The 27,899-nt window shown below is 33.1% G+C and overlaps 1 protein-coding gene across 2 annotated transcripts; it reads right to left on the bottom strand.

The window, feature by feature from the left end:
- Positions 1-11: 11 nt before the first annotated feature.
- On the bottom strand, positions 12-25,946 carry LOC140062555 (serine/threonine-protein kinase SBK1-like). Of its 2 annotated transcripts, none has more exons than XM_072108823.1 (2): positions 25,751-25,946; positions 12-2,012 (listed from the first exon to the last, which is right to left on the bottom strand). In XM_072108823.1, the coding sequence occupies exon 2, from the start codon at positions 1,502-1,504 to the stop codon at positions 320-322; it is 1,185 nt and encodes a 394-aa protein (XP_071964924.1). In that variant the 5' UTR covers positions 1,505-2,012; positions 25,751-25,946; the 3' UTR covers positions 12-319. The 2 variants fall into 2 exon arrangements, with proteins under 2 accessions (XP_071964924.1, XP_071964929.1); XM_072108828.1 differs by lacking the exon at positions 25,751-25,946 and adding an exon at positions 18,644-19,044.
- Between the last annotated feature and the right edge of the window lie 1,953 nt (positions 25,947-27,899).

Below are 27,899 nucleotides of genomic sequence, written 5' to 3'. Positions count from 1 at the left end.
TGTTTAATAGTTTATTTGTCCTATGATTCAATTTATCGACCAGGAAAGATAAATAAATTGATATGTTAATCTAAAATCTAATATTAGGTTGAAAAATGTATAAAAATAGGTTCAAGAACTACAATAGAAGAACTTTGTGTGAGTCGTACCTGCTGTACCTCTCATTTCTCATCTTTCGGCTAATTTAATTAATATATATATATAGACCTATAAAATTAACATATTTTTGACATCTACAAATTCCAACATTACACTTTTTCTATGAATTTGACTTGATTATTAATATCATTAGATTACCATAATAAAATACTACAATTCGTTAATCGGTTCCTTTTTTAGTGTCTTTTTTCTTTTCTTCTTTAAGATCTTTGATGACGTCATTGATATCTGGTTCGTCAGCATTTAAGGGTGATGTCGGTTGCCATTGCTCTACCCATTCAATAGTTCTTTGTTTTCTGTTTTCTTTATTTGTATCTGTCACGACACCGTATGAACGCAATTTACGTCTTAGATCTTCCATTGCTTCTCGATTTTCCGCGTCGTCGTCTGTTGACCGATGACGTTTATTTGGCATTATCCAATCATCGTCTACGTATTTAAAAAAGTCTGTGATTGAACAACGCCGTGACGTCTTCAACTCCAAAGCTTTGCGGTAAAACTTTAGTAACCTTGGAGTGAACGTTCTCCAGTCATGTGGCAAGACGTGAGATCTCCTCTTTAGCCATTTAGAAAAATCAGTAAAATATTGATCTGTTTGGTCAGCTTTTTCCCATGGAAAACTTCCTGTTAGTGTACAAAAAACTAGAACCGCGAAGGACCAGACATCTTGTCCAACATCTACAGAATAACCCTCATGTTTGATTGCCTTGCATATTTCTGGTGGTGTATATGGAATACTATGCGCAGTCTTCTTAACGTGAGAGCCCTTTTTTCTAGTCATTCCAAAATCGGTTAGTTTTACCATTGTTAACGACTCATCAAAAACCAAGACATTCTCTGGTTTAATGTCACGGTGAACCATATTCTGTCCATGGAGAAAGGCTATAGCAGAAGCAATCTGTGGTAGGCAGGATTTAGCTCTACTTTCCATCAGTCCTTTATGCGGCGGTATCGCGTCAAATAAGTCCCCGCATGGAGCGTATTCCTGAGCAAATACGTACGCTTCCGGTGTCTCAAACGCAGCCTCAAGCGTACAGACGACATGCGCATGTCCACATAAAAAATAACTCATTCGAAATTCCCGCTGAAAGTCTTTAAAATTTGTTTTCGATTTTAATATATATTTCAAAGCTAATTTTGTACCTGTTTCTTTTTCTGTTACTAATTCCACTCGGCCAAATGTTCCTTCACCGAGTATTCGTTCAGTTTCATAAGTCCCTGTATCAAGTTTAAATCTCACTGCACTGCTGGAAACTGACGGTAATTTTGGCGGAATAACTGCGGCCGCGTTGGCCTTATTCTCAGTAAGCTTCTTGAACATGTTTAATGATGAAAACAAAGTCATTAGAGATATTAAAAATAATCTTACCAAAAACTTTCGAACAATTTACGATTCATAGGCATGGAAATGTGATGATATTTGCGTTACAAACAATAAAGCTTAACACAAATCTCAAATAAAAATCTTGTTATTAACCAATCAATTCACAGTGTAGTATTATAGTCTGTGTAGCTCCAATGACTTGTCAATGTTTCCTTCCAAAAATGTTTTCATTCGTCAACATCACTGTATGATGTTCTGAATGTCCTAAATGTATTATTTTCAATTACTGATCCCGTTGCGTTTATGTATACCAGCCTTTTTACTTCTTTCGTAGATAATGTACACTTATGAACAATTTCCTGTACCGTGGCCTATACGCTCTTGCCGTGTGCTATGTCGATCGTGCGTACGCACGCTTAAGAGCACGCATTTAGGTGATACGACCTTCACTCATTCTATCTCTTGAGTTGGGTTGACGTCGTGGACGTGTCTTAAATGAGTTGTCTCCGGTTCAAATCTGCGACGACAGCTGCAAAAACGAAATAAACATAAGGATGAGTTTCAATACCAGTAAGAATATCAAATGTCACTTAAAAGGTTACGAGTGGAATTATGCCTCTTTGCCGTTCATAGTAAAAACAGGACATCGATTGATGACCTTGCTTAGTTACCGGTATCTATGCATACCTTGTGATCTTTTATGAAAAACGGAAGCTGATGAGCCAAACTTACCAAGCACTTTATATTTTCATTAATATTTTACAGTATATGGTAGAATATCGACAACGTTTCTTTGAAAATAATTCAATATTTTTAATATTGTACCGATACATTAACATAGATTGGATTATTGTTGTGAGTTCAATTTACTAAGTGTCTAAATTTGATTGTAAAATCCAATATTTGATCTACTTATTTTCAACATTTGATATTACGCATGCGTAAATTAAAAGGTCATCTCGTGAGTATCCCACTTGATATGGAAAATATTTGGTTTAAACAAAATAAAAACAACATTGCTGCTGTACCCAACAGTAGGCCTCTGTAGAGCACTATAGAGTCTCTATAATTAGTTTGGACATCTCAATTTTGTACAGACGCCACCATGTTGTCGCAACTGAGTTTCGTGATATTTCGTTGCCTATGTCCACCAAATGAGAACCAAATAATAGATTGCTATATAGTTGATGCCTAAATATTGTTGATTGTTGATGACGTAATGTGATTGTGATGGTTGTGACGATGTAGCTAAATAAATTAGAATAATATCACGACAGGTTTAAGAGAAAATATAATAAAACGCAAATACCGTTAGGCCTAAACCAATTGAGTTCACCTCGTGACGTTACGATCGTAAACGCAAATACGCGAAATTTAGCTCTAAAATGTGCGTGTGCTATTAATGATGTATGACAGTGTGCAACATTCTTCTCAAACCTAATATAATAACACAAATTGCTAAGGCATAGGCCTACGCGCGTGCATTTTTTTACATTTTACAAACCGAACATTGAATGCAAACTAAACAGCGATGACTTCAATAAAAATTGGCGAGTTGGGTACAAATTGGGATTTTGTTTTCACTCATAAATATTCATAACCACAAACTTTGCAGAGCGTGTTTCTTTATGAATATTCATCGGAACTGATAGGAAAATATTTTCACGTTAATTTACTACGACTTTAATATCAGGTAGGCCTAACTGGCCGACTGTGCGAAAAATACTTACACCCATGCTTATTTACAGCATACGAATATACATCTACACAAATACAAATCTGTTTATACTTCAAACATTAAAAACTGCGCGAGAGGTCAAGTTGGGGCTTCCGTAATTAACTCTAAATAATGTTGTACGGTTCTATTTTGACTTCTCTAAAAACAGTGTCCCATATGTTTAAAGGACACGTTATTCATATTATCAGTCCATACCGATAACGTACCATGGACAAAATTAACAGTGATGTAATATGGTTTGTCATTTATTTTATTAGACATTCTGACGTCTAATAGTAGAACATGTATCAGCATTAATGTACTGAATAATAGGCATGCATTAATGAATTTTGTTTAAGGCATACAAAACGAATTAAAGAACAAGTAAACACTCAATATACCAATAAATGATAATTGTCTAATATACTAATTGCACTAATTGCAACGTGCGCTCGAATAATGCACCATGTCTATAATCACCCGCTTGTCGAATGCTCCCGCCTATCTAATGGTAGCACTTCATTGTAATTGATGTTCTTAGTCTCTCTAGTAAATGTAGTCACGATAAAAATGTCTAAATCTAACAGAACCTTAAGCTATACCATATTCACAACGGACAAGTAGGCCTATAACAGAAATATCTATTGAATAAAGTAAAAAGTAAAACATTTCTAAAACAGTTAAATATAGAAGTACTGTATAATATATTCTACGGCTATCGATATATATTAATTCAAACTGTGGATTGATTTCTCAATAAATGTCAAATTCAGTTAGATTTGAACAACCCCAAAGGCACAAAAATATTTCAATACAATTACCGTTCTGATATATTATACGATTTTAACGGTGTGTGTATAATTTAAAAGCTTTGTGTTTGTTATTGCCTTCCTCATCCAATACAAAACACGAAAACTGTGTCAATTATACTATGTAACGTGAAGAAGATAACCGTAAATGACGTCAAAATTAAACCACGTCTGACTATGGCAGATCCCATTAGAATAGAAAATAGCATTCCTTTACATGCATACATTATCGTCAATTCGTATTTTAAAAACACAAACACACACCTAGGCTTCCTATATCAGGAAATATAATCATCAGCGACGCAAAGAATTAACTACAAAACGGTTGCGCGTATATATCACGTTTATGAAATTAACTTTGGGTACGCGCGCGCCCACATTTTGTCTCTTCGTCGTGATGTCATTGAGAATGATAATTATTGAAATGATAAATACGATATGAAATTAATTTTATGAAGTTTCTCGGAGGGCACTCCATTAGAAGGATCATTAAATCTCTCAAACGTACCATCAATAAATATTGACTTTAAATTTGGCATCGTTGAATAACGGAATTCATCTGCATTTCTTATTGGAAGTTGCAGGGGTATTTTTTTGTCTTTTGTGAGATTCACCCACCTTTATTTCCATTAAGGCCCCAGACCAGACACCAAGTACACACTCACAACAACTATAGCCCCATGGTGGGGGCTGTGGCGAAGCGAATTTGGTAAAAGACACTCCTAGATGGTCGGTAATGTCAAAACATAATTGTTACATAATTCTTTTGATAAAAAACTTTTTTGCAATCGAAATGTCTGCTGTTGTTTTCATTCTTATGTTTTTTGTATATACAATCTACAAATTTTCTTCATAAATATTAAGTTTCTCATTCATCTTTAAAATCTCTGCACAAGAGATCATTCATACATTCACATTATACAAATTTAAATAACTAGAGGGTGAGCTCGCTTCGCTCGCTCCCCCTCTAGGAAGTGTAGACGATGGTTCTCGGAATGATAATGTTCTCCTTATACATTTTCTGTCGGTTACCATTATTGAAAATGCTTGACATTCGTAAAACTAAACTACTTTGTTTCACAGTGTTTTAGATGATTAATAACATTTTAAAGTATAGTTTTTATTGTTTGGTAGGGCCCTTTGGGGAGGCGGAGGTCATTTGAGGGAGGTGCTTATTCGAGGGATATATGTTAAATTTTTTAGTTTTAATAATATGGTAACATTTATAATCAAATGAAATCCTCTAATACAGTAGATATGAAAAGTGGTAAAAAAGAATAACAAATGCTTGGTAAATTTTGTAGATAACAGTGCGGTGAATTCTACTACAAATAGTATAATTGTGTTATTATAAATATGTGGATGGACGTTTATTGGATAGTTGGGTTGGGGGGGGGGGGGGGTTATTATTCAAAGTGATGTTTTATTGGAGAGGCGTTTATTCAAATGAATACCATCCTAATAATTATTAATACATTATTTAATTTAATCATCTTTTGAAACTGCCGTAACAGAGTGGGCCCAAGAAAGAAGACATTACGGCTTGCAACATGGGCAGACATCTCGGTCCTAACGGGACACAGGAAGATAGCCTACAGTTATTCCTGCAAGCTTACTCAATAAAACTCAGCTATCGGGATTTCACTCGAAAAATGTCTTATCATCAAATCTCCCTATGTAATTTTATAATACTATTCCCCACAATATATTCTGATTCTTTATGACGTATATTTAATTTGATCTTTATTAATTTGCAGTATAATTTAACTACTGTACCTTCACACACGCGTGGTATGTTTTAAAATAAACAAAAAACTGAAATGGCTATGACTCCTACTATCTGATTTTTTTTTCGTCTTCCAAAGGGACACTGTATTGATTGATGGAAAGTGCCTGTTTCCAGTCACCTTTAGGGTAAAATCTATTATTTTAACTGCTCCCTTGTGTTTAAAAGAGAGAAAATATTTGAAACCAGGTCGTTGCAAGGTGAACTTATCTTAAACCCGGAAATTACTTTGACCGGGAAGAATTGAAATTGAGATGAAAATCTAATGTTGAAATCATAAATGTTGTTAAAAAACTCTTTATAATATCTTCCTAAGATATAAATATGGAACAATAGCGTCGGCGTGCACACTAATGTTATCAAATCTACGTTTTGCGGTACATCTCGGATAGATAAGGTAGGTATCCAAGGCGGAGATTTGTACCGAAGTTTTTGCATTGTGCTCGCCTATGTCAGAATTAACCATAATTTATATATAGATGTATATGTATTTTATGCTGTCTTTAAATGCCACTTGATGGTAGGCCTACCAGAAGGTGTTGATGTATCGTTGTTGTCATCAATGTCTCGACTCGTATCTTTGAAACTACAAACGATAAAATGATATGTGTGGCTAGCATGATTGTAAAAATAATATTGATGTTATCAATGTTAATTCCCGATGATGCACTAAACTAACGAGATTGTTCAACATCAACATAATAATATATTATATTCATTTCTCATGTCCGTCTATTTCTTATGCAATTCGTGCAATACGGTACCAATGTAAAACTAGATTTAATTCGTCACTATGACGAATTATAGGTTATATGCATTGATTTAAATAAAGATAATTGATTTTTAAAATATATATTGATTGATTGATTTTCTCAGAATCTTTAATTATTTATAATATATGATAGGACCTTGCTAACGCGAACACCATAGCCGGTATCACAATCCGATCAAAGATCCATATGCGTATAATGTCATAAACCACATTTGTTGTTACATAATAATAAAGACATAAGTTAATTTTTATCTAGATTTCATTATAAATCATGTGTATAATCTATACACTAAGAAATAAATTTGAACAAACAATACGGATAATAAAAAAAAACTTATTTTGTTTCGTTTCCCAAGGTGAGACTCGATCTCGGTACTTGAATGCTATAGACACGAGCAAAGACCACCGAGCCATACACAACTGACTAAAAGTTATGGAAAGATTCCTCCGTGTATTTACTATGCAGTAACCACTTTGGTGCAGATAGATTATTACATACCGCAATGAATTATAATGTTTTACTATGATGACATCTTTAAAAATTAAAAAAAATGATGCACTGTCAAACTATATACTTTTAACTTTAATATATAAACTTCTTAAGGAAGAAAGTTAACGTTAAGTTTGTTATTTTGGCCAAAGAAAATGTTATAATTTGTTTGATTGTCGAAATTAATTTTGTTAAATTTAATATGCCATTAATGATGACTTAATCAACTTTTGTTCTTCAAATTTCATAATAAATCATACATATGATACATACACTTCAAGAAAATTAAATAAAAAATAGGTGTTCCCGAGCATTCTAACGATATATATTAATTTTAAAATTTAGCATATTTTCACCATTTTGTTAACTTACACGTGCGTAGCCCGTCACTTTTGACGTGCTCGTATAACGCTGTTTCGCGTTGAAAAGTGAATAAAATATGATGATATTATTAAAGAAAGGTTATACAACAGTAATCGGACACAAACAGTGCGCATTAACGTTTGACGCGCAGTGCGCGTGCAAAAATCTGCGCACTCATGGCAATTTTTTAAACGCTTAAAATTGCCTGAAACGTACTCTAATTTCATCGAAAATAAATTCTGACAATTTTGAACATTTTAAGCGCGCGTACGCATGCGTTATATGCGCTACGCACGTAATTGTATTGCCATATGATGAAATATGACCTGAAATTTATGAGTACCAAATTTTGTTTAAAAGTGATTCATGTTTGTGAAGATATGATTACAAACGTGATTTCGTTAAATTGCGCGTAGACCGCGTAATTTTTGATTGCGCATCGTGAAAACATAACCACATCGATTCCTGGCCATAAGGAATATACTCTGAAAAATTGACTTAGATAGATGAAACTGATGCCAAGATAATTCACGGACAAATAGTGCTAAGGAAAGAATAAATAAATAAACTAGATTTAATTCGTCACTATGACGAATTATAGGTTATATGCATTGATTTTAATAAAGATAATTGATTTTTAAAAGATATTTTGATTCATTGATTTTCTCAGATTCTTTAATTATTTATAATATATGATAGGACCTTGCTAACGCGAATACAATAGCCGGTATCACAATCCGATCAAAGATCCCTCTGCGTATAATGTCATAAACCACATTTGCTGTTACATAATAATAAAGACATAAGTTATTTTTTATCTAGATTTCATTATAAATCATGTGTATAATATATACACTAAGAAATAAATTTGAACAAACAATACGGATAATAAAAAAAAAATCTTATTTCGTTTCCCAAGGTGAGACTCGATCTCGGTACCTTGAGTGCCATAGACACGAGCACACACCACCGAGCCATACACAACTGTCTAAAAATTGTAGAAAAATTCCTCCGTGTATTTACTATGCAGTAACCACTTTGGTGCAGATAGATTATTACATACCGCAATGAATTATAATTTTTTACTATGATGACATCTCTAAAAATGTACAAAAATGATGCACTGTCAAACTATATACTTTTAACTTTAATATATGAACTTTTGGAGGAAGAAAGTTAATGTTAAGTTTGTTATTTTGGCCTAAGAAAATGTCATAATTTGTTTGATTGTCGAAATGAATTTTTTTTAATTTAATATGCAATTAATTATGGCTTAATCAACTTTTGTTCCCTTAGTTTAATAATAAATCATACATAAGATACATACACTTCAAGAAAATGAAATAAAAAATATGTGTTCCCGAGCATTCTGACGATCTATATTAATTTTAAAATTTAGCATATTTTCACCATTTTGTTAACTTACACGTGCGTAGCCTGTCACTTTTGACGTGCTCGTATAAGGCAATTACGCGTTGAAAAGTGAATAAAATATGATGATATTATTAAAGAAAGGTTGTACAACCGAAATCGGACAAAAAGAGTGCGCATTAACGTATAACGCGCAGTGCGCGTGCAAAAATCTGCGCACTCATGGCAATTTTTTAAACGCTTAAAATTGCCTGAAACGTACTCTAATTTCATCGAAAATAAATTTTGACAATTTTGAACATTTTAAGCGCGCGTACGCAAGCGTTATATGCGCTACGCACGTAATTGTATTGCCATATGATGAAATATGACCTGAAATTTATGAGTACCAAATTTTGTTTAATTGTGATTCATGCTTGTGAAGATATGATTACAAACGTGATTTCGTAAAATCGCGCGTAGACCGCGTAATTTTTGATTACGCATCGTGAAAATATAACCACATCGATTCCTGGCCATAAGGAATATACTCTGAAAAATTGACTTAAATAGATGAAACTGATATCAAGATAATTCACGGACAAAATAGTGCTAAGGAAAGAATAAATAAATAAACTAGATTTAATTCGTCACTATGACGAATTATAGGTTATATGCATTGATTTAAATAAAGATAATTGATTTTTAAAAGATATATTGATTGATTGATTTTCTCAGAATCTTTAATTATTTATAATATATGATAGGACCTTGCTAACGCGAACACCATAGCCGGTATCACAATCCGATCAAAGATCCATATGCGTATAATGTCATAAACCACATTTGTTGTTACATAATAATAAAGACATAAGTTAATTTTTATCTAGATTTCATTATAAATCATGTGTATAATCTATACACTAAGAAATAAATTTGAACAAACAATACGGATAATAAAAAAAAAAATCTTATTTCGTTTCCCAAGGTGAGACTCGATCTCGGTACCTTGAATGCCATAGACACGAGCACAGACCACCGAGCCGTACACAACTGACTAAAAGTTGTAGAAAAATTCCTCCGTGTATTTACTATGCAGTAACCACTTTGATGCAAATAGATTATTACATACCGAAATGAATTATAATTTTTTACTATGATGACATCTTTAAAATGTATACAAATGATGCACTGTCAAACTACATACTTTTAACTTTAATATATGAATTTTTGAAGGAAGAAAGTTAATGTTAAGTTTGTTATTTTGGCCTAAGAAAATGTCATAATTTGTTTGATTGTCGAAATTATGTTTTTTTAATTTAATATGCAATTAATGATGACTTAATCAACTTTTGTTCTCTTAATTTGATAATAAATCATACATATGATACATACACTTCAAGAAAATGAAATAAAAAATAGGTGTTCCCCTGCATTCTGACGATATATATTAATTTTAAAATTTAGCATATTTTCACCATTTTGTTAACTTATACGTGCGTAGCCCGTCACTTTTGACGTGCTCGTATAACGCAATTTCGAGTTGAAACCTGAATCAAATATGATGATATTATTAAAGAAAGGTTATACAACAGTAATCGGACACAAACAGTGTGCATTAACGTTTGATGCGCAGTGCGCGTGCAAAAATCTGCGCACTCATGGCAATTTTTTAAACGCCTAAAATTGCCTGAAACGTACTCTAATTTCATCGAAAATAAATTCTGACAATTTTCAACATTTTAAGCGCGCGTACGCATGCGTTATATGCGCTACGCACGTAATTGTATTGCCATATTATGAAATATGACCTGAAATTTATGAGTACCAAATTTTGTTTAATTGTGATTCATGCTTGTGAAGATATGATTACAAACGTGATTTCGTAAAATCGCGCGTAGACCGCGTAATTTTTGATTACGCATCGTGAAAATATAACCACATCGATTCCTGGCCATAAGGAATATACTCTGAAAACTTGACTTAGCTAGATAAAACTGATGCCAAGATAATGCATGGACAAAATAGTGCTAAGGAAAGAATAAATAAATAAATAAATAAATAAATAAAGATTTTGACAGAATCAAGAGGTTATATGCATATCATGCATATAACCTAATAAATAAAGATTTTGACAGAATCAAGAGGTTATATGCATGATAATGCATATAACCTAATAAATAAATAAACTAGATTTAATTCGTCACTATGACGAATTATAGGTTATATGCATTGATTTAAATAAAGATAATTGATTTTTAAAAGATATATTGATTGATTGATTTTCTCAAAATCTTTAATTATTTATAATATATGATAGGACCTTGCTAACGCGAACACCGTAGCCGGTATCACAATCCGATCAAAGATCCATATGCGTATAATGTCATAAACCACATTTGTTGTTACGTAATAATAAAGACATAAGTTAATTTTTATCTACATTTCATTATAAATCTTGTGTATAATCTATACACTAAGAAATAAATTTGAACAAACAATACGGACAATAAAAAAAAAATCTTATTTCGTTTCCCAAGGTGAGACTCGATCTCGGTACCTTGAAAGCCATAGACACGAGCACAGACCACCGAGCCGTACACAACTGACTAAAAGTTGTAGAAAAATTCCTCCGTGTATTTACTATGCAGTAACCACTTTGATGCAAATAGATTATTACATACCGAAATGAATTATAATTTTTTACTATGATGACATCTTTAAAATGTATACAAATGATGCACTGTCAAACTACTTACTTTTAACTTTAATATATGAATTTTTGAAGGAAGAAAGTTAATGTTAAGTTTGTTATTTTGGCCTAAGAAAATGACATAATTTGTTTGATTGTCGAAATAATTTTTTTTAAATTTAATATGCAATTAATGATGACTTAATCAACTTTTGTTCTCTTTATTTGATAATAAATCATACATATGATACATACACTTCAAGAAAATGAAATAAAAAATAGGTGTTCCCCTGCATTCTGACGATATATATTAATTTTAAAATTTAGCATATTTTCACCATTTTGTTAACTTATACGTGCGTAGCCAGTCACTTTTGACGTGCTCGTATAACGCAATTTCGAGTTGAAACCTGAATCAAATATGATGATATTATTAAAGAAAGATTGTAAAACAGAAATTGGGCAAAAAGAGTGCGCATTAACGTTTAACGCGCAGTGCGCGTGCAAAAATCTGCGCACTCATGGCAATTTTTTAAACGCTTAAAATTGCCTGAAACGTACTCTAATTTCATCGAAAATAAATTTTGACAATTTTGAACATTTTAAGCGCGCGTACGCAAGCGTTATATGCGCTACGCACGTAATTTTATTGCCATATGATGAAGTATGACCTGAAATTTATGAGTACCAAATTTTGTTTAATTGTGATTCATGCTTGTGAAGATATGATTACAAACGTGATTTCGTAAAATCGCGCGTAGACCGCGTAATTTTTTATTACGCATTGTGAAAATATAACCACATCGATTCCTGGCCATGAGGAATATACTCTGAAAAATTGACTTAGATAGATGAAACTGATATCAAGATAATTCACGGACAAAATAGTGCTAAGGAAAGAATAAATAAACTAGATTTAATTCGTCACTATGACGAATTATAGGTTATATGCATTGATTTAAATAAAGATAATTGATTTTTTAAAGATATATTGATTGATTGATTTTCTCAGAATCTTTAATTATTTATAATATATGATAGGACCTAGTACCTTGCTAACGCGAACACCATAGCCGGTATCACAATCCGATCAAAGATCCATATGCGTATAATGTCATAAACCACATTTGTTGTTACATAATAATAAAGACATAAGTTAATTTTTATCTAGATTTCATTATAAATCATGTGTATAATCTATACACTAAGAAATAAATTTGAACAAACAATACGGATAATAAAAAAAAAATCTTATTTCGTTTCCCAAGGTGAGACTCGATCTCGGTACCTTGAATGCCATAGACACGAGCACAGACCACCGAGCCATACACAACTGACTAAAATTTGTAGAAAGATTCCTCCGTGTATTTACTATGCAGTAACCACTTTGATGCAAATAGATTATTACATACCGAAATGAATTATAATTTTTTACTATGATGACATCTTTAAAATGTAAACAAATGATGCACTGTCAAACTACATACTTTTAACTTTAATATATGAACTTTTGAAGGAAGAAAGTTAATGTTAAGTTTGTTATTTTGGCCTAAGAAAATGTCATAATTTGTTTGATTGTCGAAATTATTTTTTTTAAATTTAATATGCAATTAATGATGACTTAATCAACTTTGGTTCTCTTAATTTGATAATAAATCATACATATGATACATACACTTCAAGAAAATGAAATAAAAAATAGGTGTTCCCCTGCATTCTGACGATATATATTAATTTAAAAATTTAGCATATTTTCACCATTTTGTTAACTTATACGTGCGTAGCCAATCACTTTTGACGTGCTCGTATAACGCAATTCCGAGTTGAAACCTGAATCAAATATGATGATATTATTAAAGAAAGATTGTAAAACAGAAATCGGGCAAAAAGAGTGCGCATTAACGTTTAACGCGCAGTGCGCGTGCAAAAATTTGCGCACTCATGGCAATTTTTTAAACGCTTAAAATTGCCTGAAACGTACTCTAATTTCATCGAAAATAAATTTTGACAATTTTGAACATTTTAAGCGCGCGTACGCAAGCGTTATATGCGCTACGCACGTAATTGTATTGCCATATGATGAAATATGACCTGAAATTTATGAGTACCAAATTTTGTTTAATTGTGATTCATGCTTGTGAAGATATGATTACAAACGTGATTTCGTAAAATCGCGCGTAGACCGCGTAATTTTTGATTACGCATCGTGAAAATATAACCACATCGATTCCTGGCCATAAGGAATATACTCTGAAAACTTGACTTAGCTAGATTAAACTGATGCCAAGATAATGCACGGACAAAATAGTGCTAAGGAAAGAATAAATAAACAAGAAATATTTCTTACAAAAACGCCGCGTAACTTTTTGCCTGGACAGTTGTAAGAACAGTCTTCATTAATCTAATATAATAGGTCGGCCAATCAAAACGCAAGTGAACAATTGGGACTTTACTTGTGATTTATGTCATTGGCCTGTCAGCACAGTCGTTTCTTTCTAGAATTAAACGCACAAACTTGTATTGGGAATAATGTATGTGGTTATTACTATCGCATTTAGGTATTGATAATAATAATAATATGGCTTTTGAATATATAATTACTGTCTGTAGAATAACATTTATACATTTTCGGTTCGCGATGAAAAATTATATGAATGGATTTGTAATAGGTATTTATAATAATAGTATATGGGTTGTATTATTGCTAAGCTATCACCAAATCGCGTTATAACATTATTTCTCAGGGTTTTTTGTACCATTGACCAATACCAAACGCGTATCGGTATTATAGTTTTTAATGAATCATTACATTAATAAAAATACCCAATCAAATCAATCGCGTCAGTGCAATTCCGACTTATGTTTCGATCACATAGTTCTGTGTCTACACTGTCCCAACTAGTTTAACAAAAAAAGTGTGATGTGCCCAAATATGGTAGTGATATGCCCGATTATCGTAGTGATATGACATCGTCATGTCTATATAATATGGGCACATCATATTTAGTTTGATAGCATAGACAGAGCTTAAGGATTATATTTAAAAAATGTTTTCTTACATTTTGAACGGAAGTATTTATTTGTTTATAAGCCCAATTTTCCAGTCTTAATTTTACATTTTGAAAAAAAGTATTTATTTGTTTATAAGCACAATTTTCCAGTCTTAATTTTACATTTTGAAAAAAAAGTATTTTATTTGTTGATAAGCCCAATTGTGCAGTCTTATTTTACATTTTGAACAAAAGTATTTATTTGTTGATAAGCCCAATTTTGCAGTCTTATTTTACATTTTAAACGAATTTATTTATTTGTTGATAAGCCGAATTTTCCAGTTTAATAATAATGACCCCTTCCACAGTGCTTATACCATATACATTTTACATGATATTGACCGTGGGTTCTTTACGCCTCTGATGCATTTGTTTTTATTGTACCTTTTTAATAAATTATTATATGTTTAGGCCTAATCACACCCAATTTAATGAAACGGTCAGATTTCGATTTCAATTGAACGAAAGTAGTACTGTATTTATTATTCATTGATAAGCCAAGGGTCCCATGGCGTTAGCCGATATCTTGAGCATTTGACTCTTGTGTCAACCTGTAACACAAATCATTCTTCAAAATCTAAAGAAAGAACCTCACACGTGTTTTTTGTGAGTGATACACTATGCTCACGGAAATAATATGTGGACATTGCAAACAATCATAGGCCTACAGTAACTAGTGGATTTTTATTTACTTTAGCATGTAGAATAAAACTAGTAACAGTGGCTATATTAATAATTATACTGATTATCCTTGATGTTATCGCGTTTAATAATAAAATATTTTGTTGTTGATAAGCCCAATTTTTCACAGTGCATTTTACATGATATTGACCGAGGGTTTTTACGCCTCTATAGACACTGATCAATACCATAATTAATGTACTTTTTTAAATGAATATTGAAATGTTTCAACATACCCAATTCAAAAAAACGGTCCGTTTTCGAGTTCAATCTTTTGATTAGAGAGGTTGGAGTTTCATTTTGAACGAAAGTATTTATTTGATTGATAAGCCAAATTTCTAGTCCTAATGATTTGAGATTCAACGGGTTTTGCTTTCAATTGTATAATAATATGATTATATATATAATAAATATAATATTAAGTATAATTATGAATTCACCAACACTTTCCGGCCCAATAACAATGATCCCGGGCCCGAGTTTTTGTAGACCGGACTTACATGCACAGCCACATGTTAAGGAATATGAATCTCTTTATGATTTTAATATGGTTCGAAATGATATTACACAACAACGATTAGACAGCAACTGTGCAAGAGTCCAACTAATAAAATCGGAATGATCAATTAATTGAACATTTACAGCATAAGGCCCATACACTAGGACGATAACGATCGACGATAAATAGACAAATGTGCATTTTTAATACATAAACCAAAAGAAATATAAACAATTCCTTTGATGAAAATTATATTTTCACACGTCCAATCAAATGACGTCATGATTAGTAATTTATCTTTGGTTTATGTAAAAAAAAATGCATGCTATGTATTTATCGTCCGTCGTTATCGTCATAGTGTAATTGGGCCTTTATACAAAAAAAATAAATTGATTACGAAGTTACATGTCATTTTGACCTATCACCAAAAAACTAACCTTTTCAAAACTAATTAATTGTTACGAAGCCAATTTATATTATATATTTCATTAAAACTGAACTTTACGGTAAATGAAGAGTAAGTATCAGTTAATATGAATAATATAACTAGTAGGTCTATGAACTTGCGTCCAGACACAGAACTGTGACATTACTATCATAAATGTTGAAACCACTTATAAAACCTTTTTTTAAAATAAAATATAATTGTGTTAGAAGAAGGCTAATAAACAAATAGATAATGTACAAACCTTTTTCTGGATTAATTAATGGAGCAGGCGTTCCTAATAATCTGCTGCTGCTACCTAGACTGATTGTTCACCTTCTGACGATAATTGATTGGACCCCCCACGGCACCTGATAACCAACAAAAAATTTACGAGGACTGTTTCAAATGATTTAATATCTGACGGCGTATTATTATAACATTGGCCTAGATTGACAGTCAAAGAAAGTCATTGTAAATACCTCCCTTTATGTTGACAGAGCCAAAATAAAGTTTTGACCATTATCGAATGATTATTTGACAGTGACTTATTATAATACCGGCCTGGTTGACAGCAAAAACGAAGTTATTATTTATTGATCAAGATTTTACAGATTTCCGTCTACATCTCAATAATACTGTATTATCAGCAAAGGCTTTCATATAGACTCTCTTCTCCCAGACGTTTTTTGGGTCCAGCAGCTACCTATAAATTATAGTCGAGTTTCCAAATTCACAAAACTGTCAGCCTTAGATACTAAAGCTACCGCTATGAAACAGCTTATTAATGAATGTGTCCTCCTGGGACATAGCTGGCTAGAGCCGCGGCGCGATAAATAAATAAATAAATAAAGATTTTGACAGAATCAAGAGGTTATATGCATATCATGCATATAACCTAATAAATAAATAAAGATTTTGACAGAATCAAGAGGTTATATGCATGATAATGCATATAACCTAATAAAGATTTTGACAGAATCAAGAGGTTATATGCATATCATGCATATAACCTAAATAGTGTTTAGATCTTAAACACACATTTAGCCTTAAACATGTTTAGATATGAATATGTTTAGGTTCTAAATATATACTAAACATGTAGTCTGTATCCAACTCAACACATCAGTGACTGTTTATTGTTAAACATATAGAGCAATATAAAGACACGTTTAGGTTTTAAACGTGTTCAATTTGCCATGTGTAGAGCTCATAATGTGGAGCTTTTTTCCGCCACAGTAAAATCATATGCACGCAACGTTTAGGGTTTAAACACGTTAAACATGTAACTACGTGTTTAAAAGCTAAATGTGTGAAAATGGTGGGTACAAAATATAGATGTTTAAGACACTATTTTCACTGTACTGTATTCATACATATTGCATTTTTCATCATATTTTTCACGAGAACAGCATCGTGCTTCTTGATGAGAAGACGTGAAGACATTTGACGATATAAATAAGATGATTAAAGCTGCTTTCACACGGTGGAAAATGGGTTCGTTCACATGAAATTCGTACGATTTGAATCCGTACCTGATTCGGACTCCGAATTTGGAGCGATTAATCAAGAAACCATGTTTTTAGAATCGTACGATTTTTTTCTTTTGACCAATCAACAGTCAGCATGAATGACCTCCCTTGACAACGAATAACTGAATTCGTGCTCGATACACTCACGATATTTTTCTCAGGGCGCCGGACCGAATCCGGGCGCGATTTAAAGTAGTTTAATACAAATGTTATGAAATTGGTCACATAAATCAATAAGGTAAACAGTGTTTTACATCCGAAGCTAGAATGAAAACACAAAATAATTGCTATGTACAACAGCACAGGCCTTACGGTATTACCTGGCGCAGATGAGCAAACAACATAACACAAGTTAATATCTTGATGACGATAATGCGCGTGAAATCCCAACGGAGGTGAAAATGATTCTACACACCTGAGCCACCTCTGTTACTAGAGTTGAACGCTTTTAAAAATAAACGCATTCCATACTACATTATGTCAGCGGGTAATTATGCTGGATATAACATGAAACTATAATACTGTACTTGGATGTGTTTATATCTGCTTAGAGTTTTATATACGTACTGTGTGTCATGTTATTGCAGTCTTTTGCCGAATAATTGACATATAAAATAAAATACTGATGATGACATAATAAATGTCGAAATGTTGATTCTCCAAATGTGTTTCTTAATTATCTCCTTTGAGTAATACTGTATACCGGTGTATTTCTCTATTTCTCATGGATGTGCAGGATATGCATGATTTCCATCCTTAAAACTACAGTATTAATATTTAGGCCTATAACTTTCAATTTAACGTAAATGGATATTAAATCGCCCGATGGATCATGTTGGCGAAAGTTCGAGCAGGTGCAACATGGAATTGGAACGGAGACATACTTTGGATCATTTTCCCAACATAGGCATATACATGCCTACCTTTACAAATTATATTATATAAAAACATAGGCCTTTAAGATTACACGTAAACAATTAAATTATACACTTTACCTTTTGAATAAACTCCTGATACTTTCCTTGCCGAATAATAAATATTAAACATTAATAATTGATACCTCTACATCGGACAAAATAATTACAACAGACAGTAAACTGTACCGGTAGATAATCTTTTCGCCACGATCTTATACAGTATAGTAGTCGTCTCAGTCTCAACTGACTGTTGTTTCATAATTTCATAGTTCGTAGGTGTTTACCAACATAGAGACCTTAATGTCACCAAACATGAATCTCTGTCTAATTGGTTTGGTCAAGCCAGCTGTTCAACTTTGTTTGATTGGAAACGACTGGACCGAATACGATCGAAACACTCCGTACGATACAGGTATCCAACGACGAAATGCCCCGTACGCATGCGTGTTTTAATTAGCATGACGCTATCACGGTTGGTGTTTTTGTAGAGCTTGTTGCCGGCCGCGTATACTTAAGTTTTCACCGCGTTCTCTCAAGGCCACGTTACATTACACATATTAATAATGAACATTATATTACTTTACAACCATGCAATTTATACTTTCATCCACGTTTACGTTGCAGCAGAGCGTACATGTCGCATCTCCTATATCGTTCACAATCATCGGTCTCTAACTAAGATACAAGATATTATTATATAGTGCACATTAATACCCATAAATATTACGCGCGTAGCATAGCAATGACGTAATCATATAGTAGAAAGGTTGTACGTAGGCCTACTACTGATTTTGTCACATTTAATTTAACAATTTTAGCAATTATTTGTCGCGGTGCTCCTTGAATGAATTAAGTTATACATGATCAATGGTTAAAAGTTTCATTCAAAGGACGAATGAACAAGAGTAGGCATAATGGGCGTCAACAAGAAAGTAAAAATTCGACATTAAATCAATAGTAAGTAGTGAAATATGCAACAAGTATGATATCAGAAGAGGATTGAAAATGTAGTACGCGTGTGTCCATTTATTGATAGGTAATTTATTGCATCTAAGTACTAGATTATTACCGGTTGATTTTGAATTATTTACTTACACGATCTATGGCGGATATTATGCGGCATAGTTTCACGTTTGTAAGACAAACTATTTATTTACCTTCGTGCTATTTCGAATGTATATTGTCTATACTTGTTAACTGTGCGATGTCTCCAATAGACCTAAATCTTAAAACGCGATTGAATTTGTTCTAGTGCGCTAGTAAGTTTTTTTTTTTCACGCTGCTGCTCTAGCCCGCTACGTCCTATGAGGACTACTCATTCATAAGCTAAATCAAGCAGTAGTTATAGTATCTAAAGCCGACAGTTTTGCGACTTTGTAAACTCGACTATAATTTATAGATCCCAGCTGCTGGACCCAAAAAACGTCTGGGAAAAGAGAGTCTATGAGGGCTCACGGTTGAACGATTTTGGATTCTCGCCCTTTGATTGGTTGACGCGAATCAAGAGACTGGGAAGAATTTTCTTACTTGTACCGGCCGTGAATATTAAGTCACGTCGTCTCTAGAGGGTATTCAGTTGTATGCCTACAGTACAGGTTGAGGTCACACACACACACACACACACACACACACACACACACACAGCACATTAAAGTTCAAAATCGACCATTGTTAAAGAACTATCTTTGATTTGTATGTATTTTTGCGATTAATTTTAATATTAAAATTAATTATATATATATATATGTATAAACACAACAGGCAAAGAACATTAATTCTAAACCGCCCGGTGATATACTGAAATTTAATTAATTAATTTGAAACGATAAATATAAATATATCTAGGCCTAAAGAAAGAACAATGATTAATTTTAAAATGTCGAGCAGTGTTTTTTGTAAGAAATATTTTTCTTGTTTATGATTTTACTTTGGGTGTATTATTAGGTAGGTAGGACTTTGTAATGCCTGTTTGCTGAGAGAAAAGTACGGACAAAATACTGTATATGTCATTGAATTAAGTAATAGGCCTAATGCATAAAAAAAATGTCCTCGACTGATTGCCTCGAGGTCAGAAAAACATAATTAAAAATTAATTAAATATACCATGCCATAAAGAACTAATGTCGTCCATACATGATTGAAGATGCCTCTTTTAAACTGAGCGATAACATAAGTGACGATTGAGAAAAATTCGTTTATAACCGGCCCCAGTAAACGCATTTTTTAATCTTTACAATTTCTCGTTGAATATTTCACATTTTATTCTGTATTATTTTTTTTAATAAATGTAATTATAATTAAACTACGCCTTCTACTGAGAGAAAAGTGTTTAAGGAAGACATTTCCTCGGTGACGTATTTGTCAACTGCATCGGTAGTGACGGTGGATACTGCTGTAGTGTAATGATATCAAATATAACTGTCACATTACTTTAAATGTATTTAAAATATTTAAAATGTCATCAGAACACGAATACGAACATTTCTTGTACGCGATATTTTCGATGTCAAATAATTTATTTTTTCCTATTTTCGCGTTACCTGGCAATAATTCAATAAACCTAAAGATGTTGCTACAAACAACAGAACAATAGTATAATAATTGACGACAGATGTAATATTCTTTTATAAAAGATTTTATTAAACTGTCGACAAGGTCGAGCGTGTAACCCAATCATATGTTGTATGTTTTACAAGATATTAATTACATCAATTTCCTAATGTTCGATGTACGTGATGCTGAAAGTCCACTCGACTACTGCAATCTATTCGCTGTGCGATGAAATATTAATATTATTTTTTAGCTCTGGTTGGTTGTTTCAACAATACGCATGCGTATAAACTAACTGCGATCGTGCGAACAAATCGTCTGCGCGGTCACTCGACTGGAAATGACTACCTGAATAATTTATCCTTTCTCTTTCAACATTTTTATCGATGGAATGCGTCACATATCTGTTCATATTTAATGTAATAATTCAACACTCTGATTGTTCACAGTGTTTTCTAAAAACTCTTTCTCGATTTAATGTGAACACGTATTCACCATTAAGCTATTCCATTACCCTTTCTTTAAAAACATATTAATTGTAAGCCATCAAGATCAAGTAAGTGCGTCGAGATATTTTTACTGGCATGTGGAAATGACAATTTTCTCATTAACTCTCGACTTCTATTTAGCATAACGGACGACTGGGGATTCATATGTTCAAATGTAAAGCAGTTAAACAAATACACTGTTGTTGCTAACAGTTGGTTTTAGAAGCAGCGTTTGAGGTTGCTTGGTTTATGAGGTTGTTTTCACGTGTTATTACAACTATACGATAGATATAGATGTAAAGGAATTCACGTAGGCTTAACAACCATGCCATCTATTTGTGAATGATTTAAGTGATAACAAATCAACCAAACATTATTATTTTGCATACTCATAAATAAATATGTACACAGTTCAGAACATACTGTACACATAATTACTATACCAACTTTTTGAACCATATATCTTCAAATTAACGGATTGCGTTTGGCATTTCAAAATGCATACTATGCCTCATATTGATGATCACAGAATGTGTTTTCTAATTAAGGAAATGGTTTGTTTTCATTATAATATAAAAATGACAACAGAACTTTGGTGACGTACACAGTGCATCACGCAAAGGCCGCACTCTCGGCGATAGAACGCGTTGGTTTTGTGCGCATGACTTCACATTTTCATTTAAGTTGTTTTCATGTGAAGAAAATACGCAACCAATCAGAAGAATATTCGATTCACATGAATTCGTCAAAAATATGTTTAAGGGTGTTTTCACCTAGACTTGCCCCAAGTCTGTATTATTCATCTTTTTTTTCGATTTTTGTCTGAGGAGTTTCAAGCTCAAGTAGTATACGTATGAAACGTCATGTTCCTAAAATATTTATCCTTTTTTCTAATATTAAGTCAAAACTGCGCCTGGAAACCAAACTAGTTTCCACCATGCGATACATTCGTGCGAATAAAACAATCAATGAGTTCTACATAATTGGTTATGCCAACACAACGCGTCGCAAAAAGTAGATGAACATAATATGCACGCATGCGCATAAGTCAACACGCTGTCGATTCGCGTGAATAAATTCACCCAAGTGTGAAGCAGGCTTACAGTTCGAATTTGATGCTCTTTGGTTAGATTGCCAACTTAACTCAATACACATCAGATAATGAATAACATATCGGATAATAGCGTGTAATTTGATTTAAAGATCATAACCCAATAATAAATCCATTGCACAATTACCTTGTTCTCGTATGGATGGATGCGCTGTACAAAACCAGTTTAAAAGCTAGAATATCTATCACTAAATAAATATTAACAATCGAACTAATTTGAAGCAGGTATACATGTCACACAAATATAAAATTAGATGTTTTATCACGGAGGAAATAGCTTACTGAATGTATCTATCATAATACATTGTAGTATTATGTATACAACGAGGGATTCTTTATTATATAAGGCCTGTACTAAAGACTTATTTCAGTGAAGCGCCTAAATACAGTGTACGATTCCCGATGATGGTATAGGCCTATAGCAGACCTTTTACATTAGCCCAAGCACGGTACTGTTATACTTTGATAGGCATTGAGTTTAAAGCAAGTTTAACGAATTTGCGTTGATAATTGCAAATTGCAAAAATTCAAACGCGATTTTATCAACTCTTGAGATTTCATATATTGAAACAGGAGCGAGGATTATTTATAGGCCTAATAAATTGAAATAGGTTTCCCGTCATCACCCACTAAGCAAAATTAGAACATTAGATTCGAGTGTGGATATTATTTTCTTTAGCACCAGCCTGTAGAAATTTACCAAAAGCCATCTAACCAAAAATATACCTTCAGGCTAGCTGCTGATGTGGCGCTGATGAATAGTTCATGCACTTTATTGATTCTTAACAGTTATAGCTACTCCGTTTATTAATCGAACATCCCCCTGAGAACTTGAACTTGATGTATAACGTGCCCTGATATGGACGACGTATACACATTAATTGCTTCATATTTACATATTAAAGTGAGGTTTAAATAATGTATGTGATCTGTCTGTCTGAAGAGAGTATAGACCTCCTCATATATGGAAAAAACAAGGCCATATACATGGCTGCAGTCGCGTGCGTAAATTTGAGTTAGTGTTTACCGACCAACCGATCGACCGACCGACCAACCGACCGACATAGTGGGCTGTAGAGTCGCGTTTGCACGCGACTAAAAACGTATGGCTTGGTTACAGTAGGATGGTTATACAATGTATAACCATCCTACTGCTAGCAGAAATGTAATCCGTGACTATTTACATTTTAAGCTTTGCGTTTAGTAAAATATATTGATGCAGCTTGTGTGTGTAAAAATACCTTAAAGTATCGGAGTGTTGCGTCATCAATCAATACATAATTGTACACGTACCGTACTATAGTTACTATAGTTCTTCTGAGTAGGTACTCGCTATTGCTGTCAATCCAGCTACTGTTAATTTTACGCGGTAATTAAAAATACATTATGTTTGTCTGCTGTTAAGTTTCACAATAAAGAACAATGTAAATATTATAAGATGCTAATAACATATTATCAGCAACTATCGTAATGTTTTACAATCCATACAACTGCTGTACGACATCGTAATAATAAAATACAGTTCATTATGGATGTGTTCTTTGGAAGCCATTATATTATGAATAAAGTTATGATGAAAAATGAAAATAGAAGAATTATAACATGGTGGAAATGCTTTAATTTACTGGATATCAAATTTTATTCTCTCATCCTCTCATCATAGGCCACACTCCACCTAAACTAACACTTAATCTAACCCAGGCATCACAAGTGATACATATGAGATAGGCCCTACTGTATTACGGAATTTTCCTTAATACACTAGTCAACTATTATATTGTCATAATGGAGAAACAGCACGAAAAATCAGGCGAATTTTAAGGGTACGTTTGATTATGATAAGCTTTTGCAGTGGATGAAAAATGAGTTCTCCTTGTGAGTGTGCATATCCATAACAGAAACTTTGTTCATCTATTGTCCCCTAAAGCAACGCATTATCATTTAAATTTTCTCTTACTATCATTTTTATTATTTTATGCTCCTTCAAACAAATTGTATGTCGTTGATTTATGAAAAGTAATATTCGCGTGCACATTTTCGGAATTTTTATTTGCATAAATCACATACCTTTCTCCCGGATTCCATATTGCGTAGGAAGCAATGTGTTTTAGATGCATAGAATTAAACCATATTACAAGGCAATGGAGCGACGCGGCATAATGATAGCTTAGAGACACAGAATGATTACATTCGCCGCCGTCTGTTGCGTAACAGATGAATACAATGGGTCCAAGTATATAAAATGTATATTATATTAAATGATACAAAGGCATATTTGATTAGCAATTAAATACACTAACTACAGATAGATGTCTCTGAAATTACCGGTATTCATTATTCCATAACCATTGATTTGATTTGAATTTATTAAGGAAATCATAAAGATACATACAAAGTGATAACATAAATTACTGACATAATAAATATATATATTTATAAAAGATTTTCCAGGATAGCCCAAAAAGCTTATTAGCTTATTTTCCATTGGGATCCAATAGGGTTAGTCTGCTAAAAATATGTCGTGTTTAAATCTAATAGTGTTATGTATTGGAAGAGACGTGGAAGCTCGAGGATATGTATTCACTTGCACAGATGTCGTTCATTTTATATCTGTTTAAGCCTATGATAATTTATCAGCATTTTATTGCTGTAAACAGTTGTAGAAAGGTCTTCTTTTGCTGTATCATAGATATTTTATACTGTACCACCGATATAAATAGAAATTGCTAATGCGGAGACCCGCCTTAGGAAGAACTGTCCTTGTATGTGATAAATAGGCTATCTTTAAAGTTTGTAACTGTAATCAAAGGCAGGATAGTGATAAATGCTCATGCCTAAATAATTTCGACTTTAAATCAGGACATAACAGAAACAATTGGCGACGATTGCAAACTAAACCGGCAAAATACAATAGGCCTTATACTACAGTAACATTATGAACCAAATGAAACATTAATAGTGATACGGTGTTACTGTTAGGTATCTTGAAAAAATAAATTGAATGATATAAAAATAAATAAATAGATAATTACTCACCAAAAGAAATGATTTCAAGAGCTTGAAGCCTCATGGTAAGGCATTCCATCAGATTGCAAAAAAAAAATCATTTTCTTGATAAAAAAAAAATCCTCGTACTGTGTACTGCACTAATTAATTGTGTTACTTTGGCTTCTTGATGACGTAACTGAACGTCGTATCAGTAAAGTTCTCAGAAAATTATGACCTTCAGTTGCTGAAGTGACGGGTGGCGCTATATAAAATAAAAATTGTAAAAAAAATCACGAATTAAATCTTTCAATAAATATACATCTATGAAGATGAAGAGCAACATCTCCACTTAATTGAGAGGGCGTAGTCGATTTTAAGGTTCTACATATTTTCATTAAAAGTAAAATACAGGATGCGACAGTGTGGTGTCACTAAACATGTAGGTCAAGTGTCACTGAACATGTTGGTGGCACTTCATAATTGAGATCAAATTCATTAGTTTTTCTGGAGCCGGATCCACAGTCCTGAATCTGCAGCTGTTACCACTGACATAATACTGACAAATGCAAATACGCCTTTCATAACAGGTGATAGGCCTACTTAATAATAGTGGTAATCAGTAAACACACAGTGATGTAAACACTTCCGTTTGCAGAGATGTTGAACGATACTATCAAAACTTCGCGAAAATCTAATAAAACGTCGCGACGATACTGTCAAAACGTTTCGGAAATACTAAAAAAAACGTCGCGACGATACTGTCACACGATACTAGTGAAACGTCGACTATCCAGTAAAACGAAAATAGTGTCACGATAATATGCCTACTAGTAAAACGTCGCGACGACATACGTACGATTAAAATGCCGAGACGATAAAAACGCCGAGACGATACTTAATATACGCCACGACAATACTTAAAACGTCGCGGCGATACGTCTAGTAAAACGTCGCGACGATACTTAACAACATCAATATGTATAAGGCTATGGAAGACAAAATTAAAGATACAAACAGAACTTGACAATACACACGGATATTGACACTTACTCAGATTAATTATCCTACAAAATACTATGAAAACTAATAATTACTTTCTTTTGCCGCAAACAATATCTCCAGTTGAAAAGTAAAACACAATTAAGATATATAATTACATGATACCGTAAACCATACTAACTGCTTGAATGAATTTCAAATGCGTTTCGTAAATATAAAGATTTTTTTTAAATGCATTGAAAATCGATATTTTGTAATAAAATCTCATTTAATTTGAAATAACTATATAGCAGTAATAGATGTCTGTTGTGATGATAATGACGTTGGTGAGATCGGTAGTTGAGGAATAATGGTGGTTAAAATATTAAATAGGCATACTTTATAGTCACTATCTATACTAATAATATAATAATAATGGAGATAAAAATTCAAACCACACAAAGAAGTATGGAAAGAATGATGCTTGTGTATACGAGGAGGGACAGGGAAAAAACAAAAGTGAATGATGCAGTCAAGACAGCAACACATACAAAATGGAGGTGGGCAGGGCATATAGAAAGAATACACGATCGTAGATGGACACAGTTGACAACGGAGTGGCAACCATTATATGCCAAAAGAAAAATGGGTAGACCTCATTCGAGATGGAGGGATGAGCTCGTTAGACAGACCCGCTAAGAATTGCGAAAGATAGGAAAACTGGCATCCTTTGCCCAGCACTTTGGAACAATATGAGCTGAAGAATGAAAGAAAGAATAAAAAGCCACAGAAATAACAATAGCTCCAAACATGTAGAATTATTTCTTCAAGCAATAAAACAAAAACAATACTAGCCTAGGCCTATACACTTATGAATTAGTTAATTAAACAAGGAGGTATTTGATTACATTGACGTGTAACCACGCGTAATGTTCAGGCGACGCATGATTTATTTAAGCACGAAGGAATAGGTTTATCAATTCATCAATTGTTTAACGGTGAACCCGACATTATTTTATGAAATAAGTATATAGGTCTACCACAGTCGATGAGCGTCTATAGTCAATGTACGTACCGCGGTGGCACCGGCAGAGACGATGAGCACTGCGGCAGTTGCGATGAGTAGATCGGCAAAATCAGGTTAATCGGTGATTGTGTTCGTCGTCGGAGGAATGGAGAAAGTTGTGGTTAATATGACCAATGGTTAAAGTTTGAATAT

This window comes from Antedon mediterranea, chromosome 1, assembly GCF_964355755.1.
Source record: "Antedon mediterranea chromosome 1, ecAntMedi1.1, whole genome shotgun sequence".
Lineage (NCBI taxonomy): Eukaryota > Metazoa > Echinodermata > Crinoidea > Comatulida > Antedonidae > Antedon > Antedon mediterranea.
Note: the sequence above shows the minus strand (reverse complement) of the source record. Positions and strands in the feature narration are given on the sequence as shown.

Bases quoted from the DNA above. Each gene is read 5' to 3' on its own strand.
- LOC140062555 (XM_072108823.1), bottom strand. From the start codon at position 1,504: ATGACTTTGTTTTCATCATTAAACATGTTCAAGAAGCTTACTGAGAAT.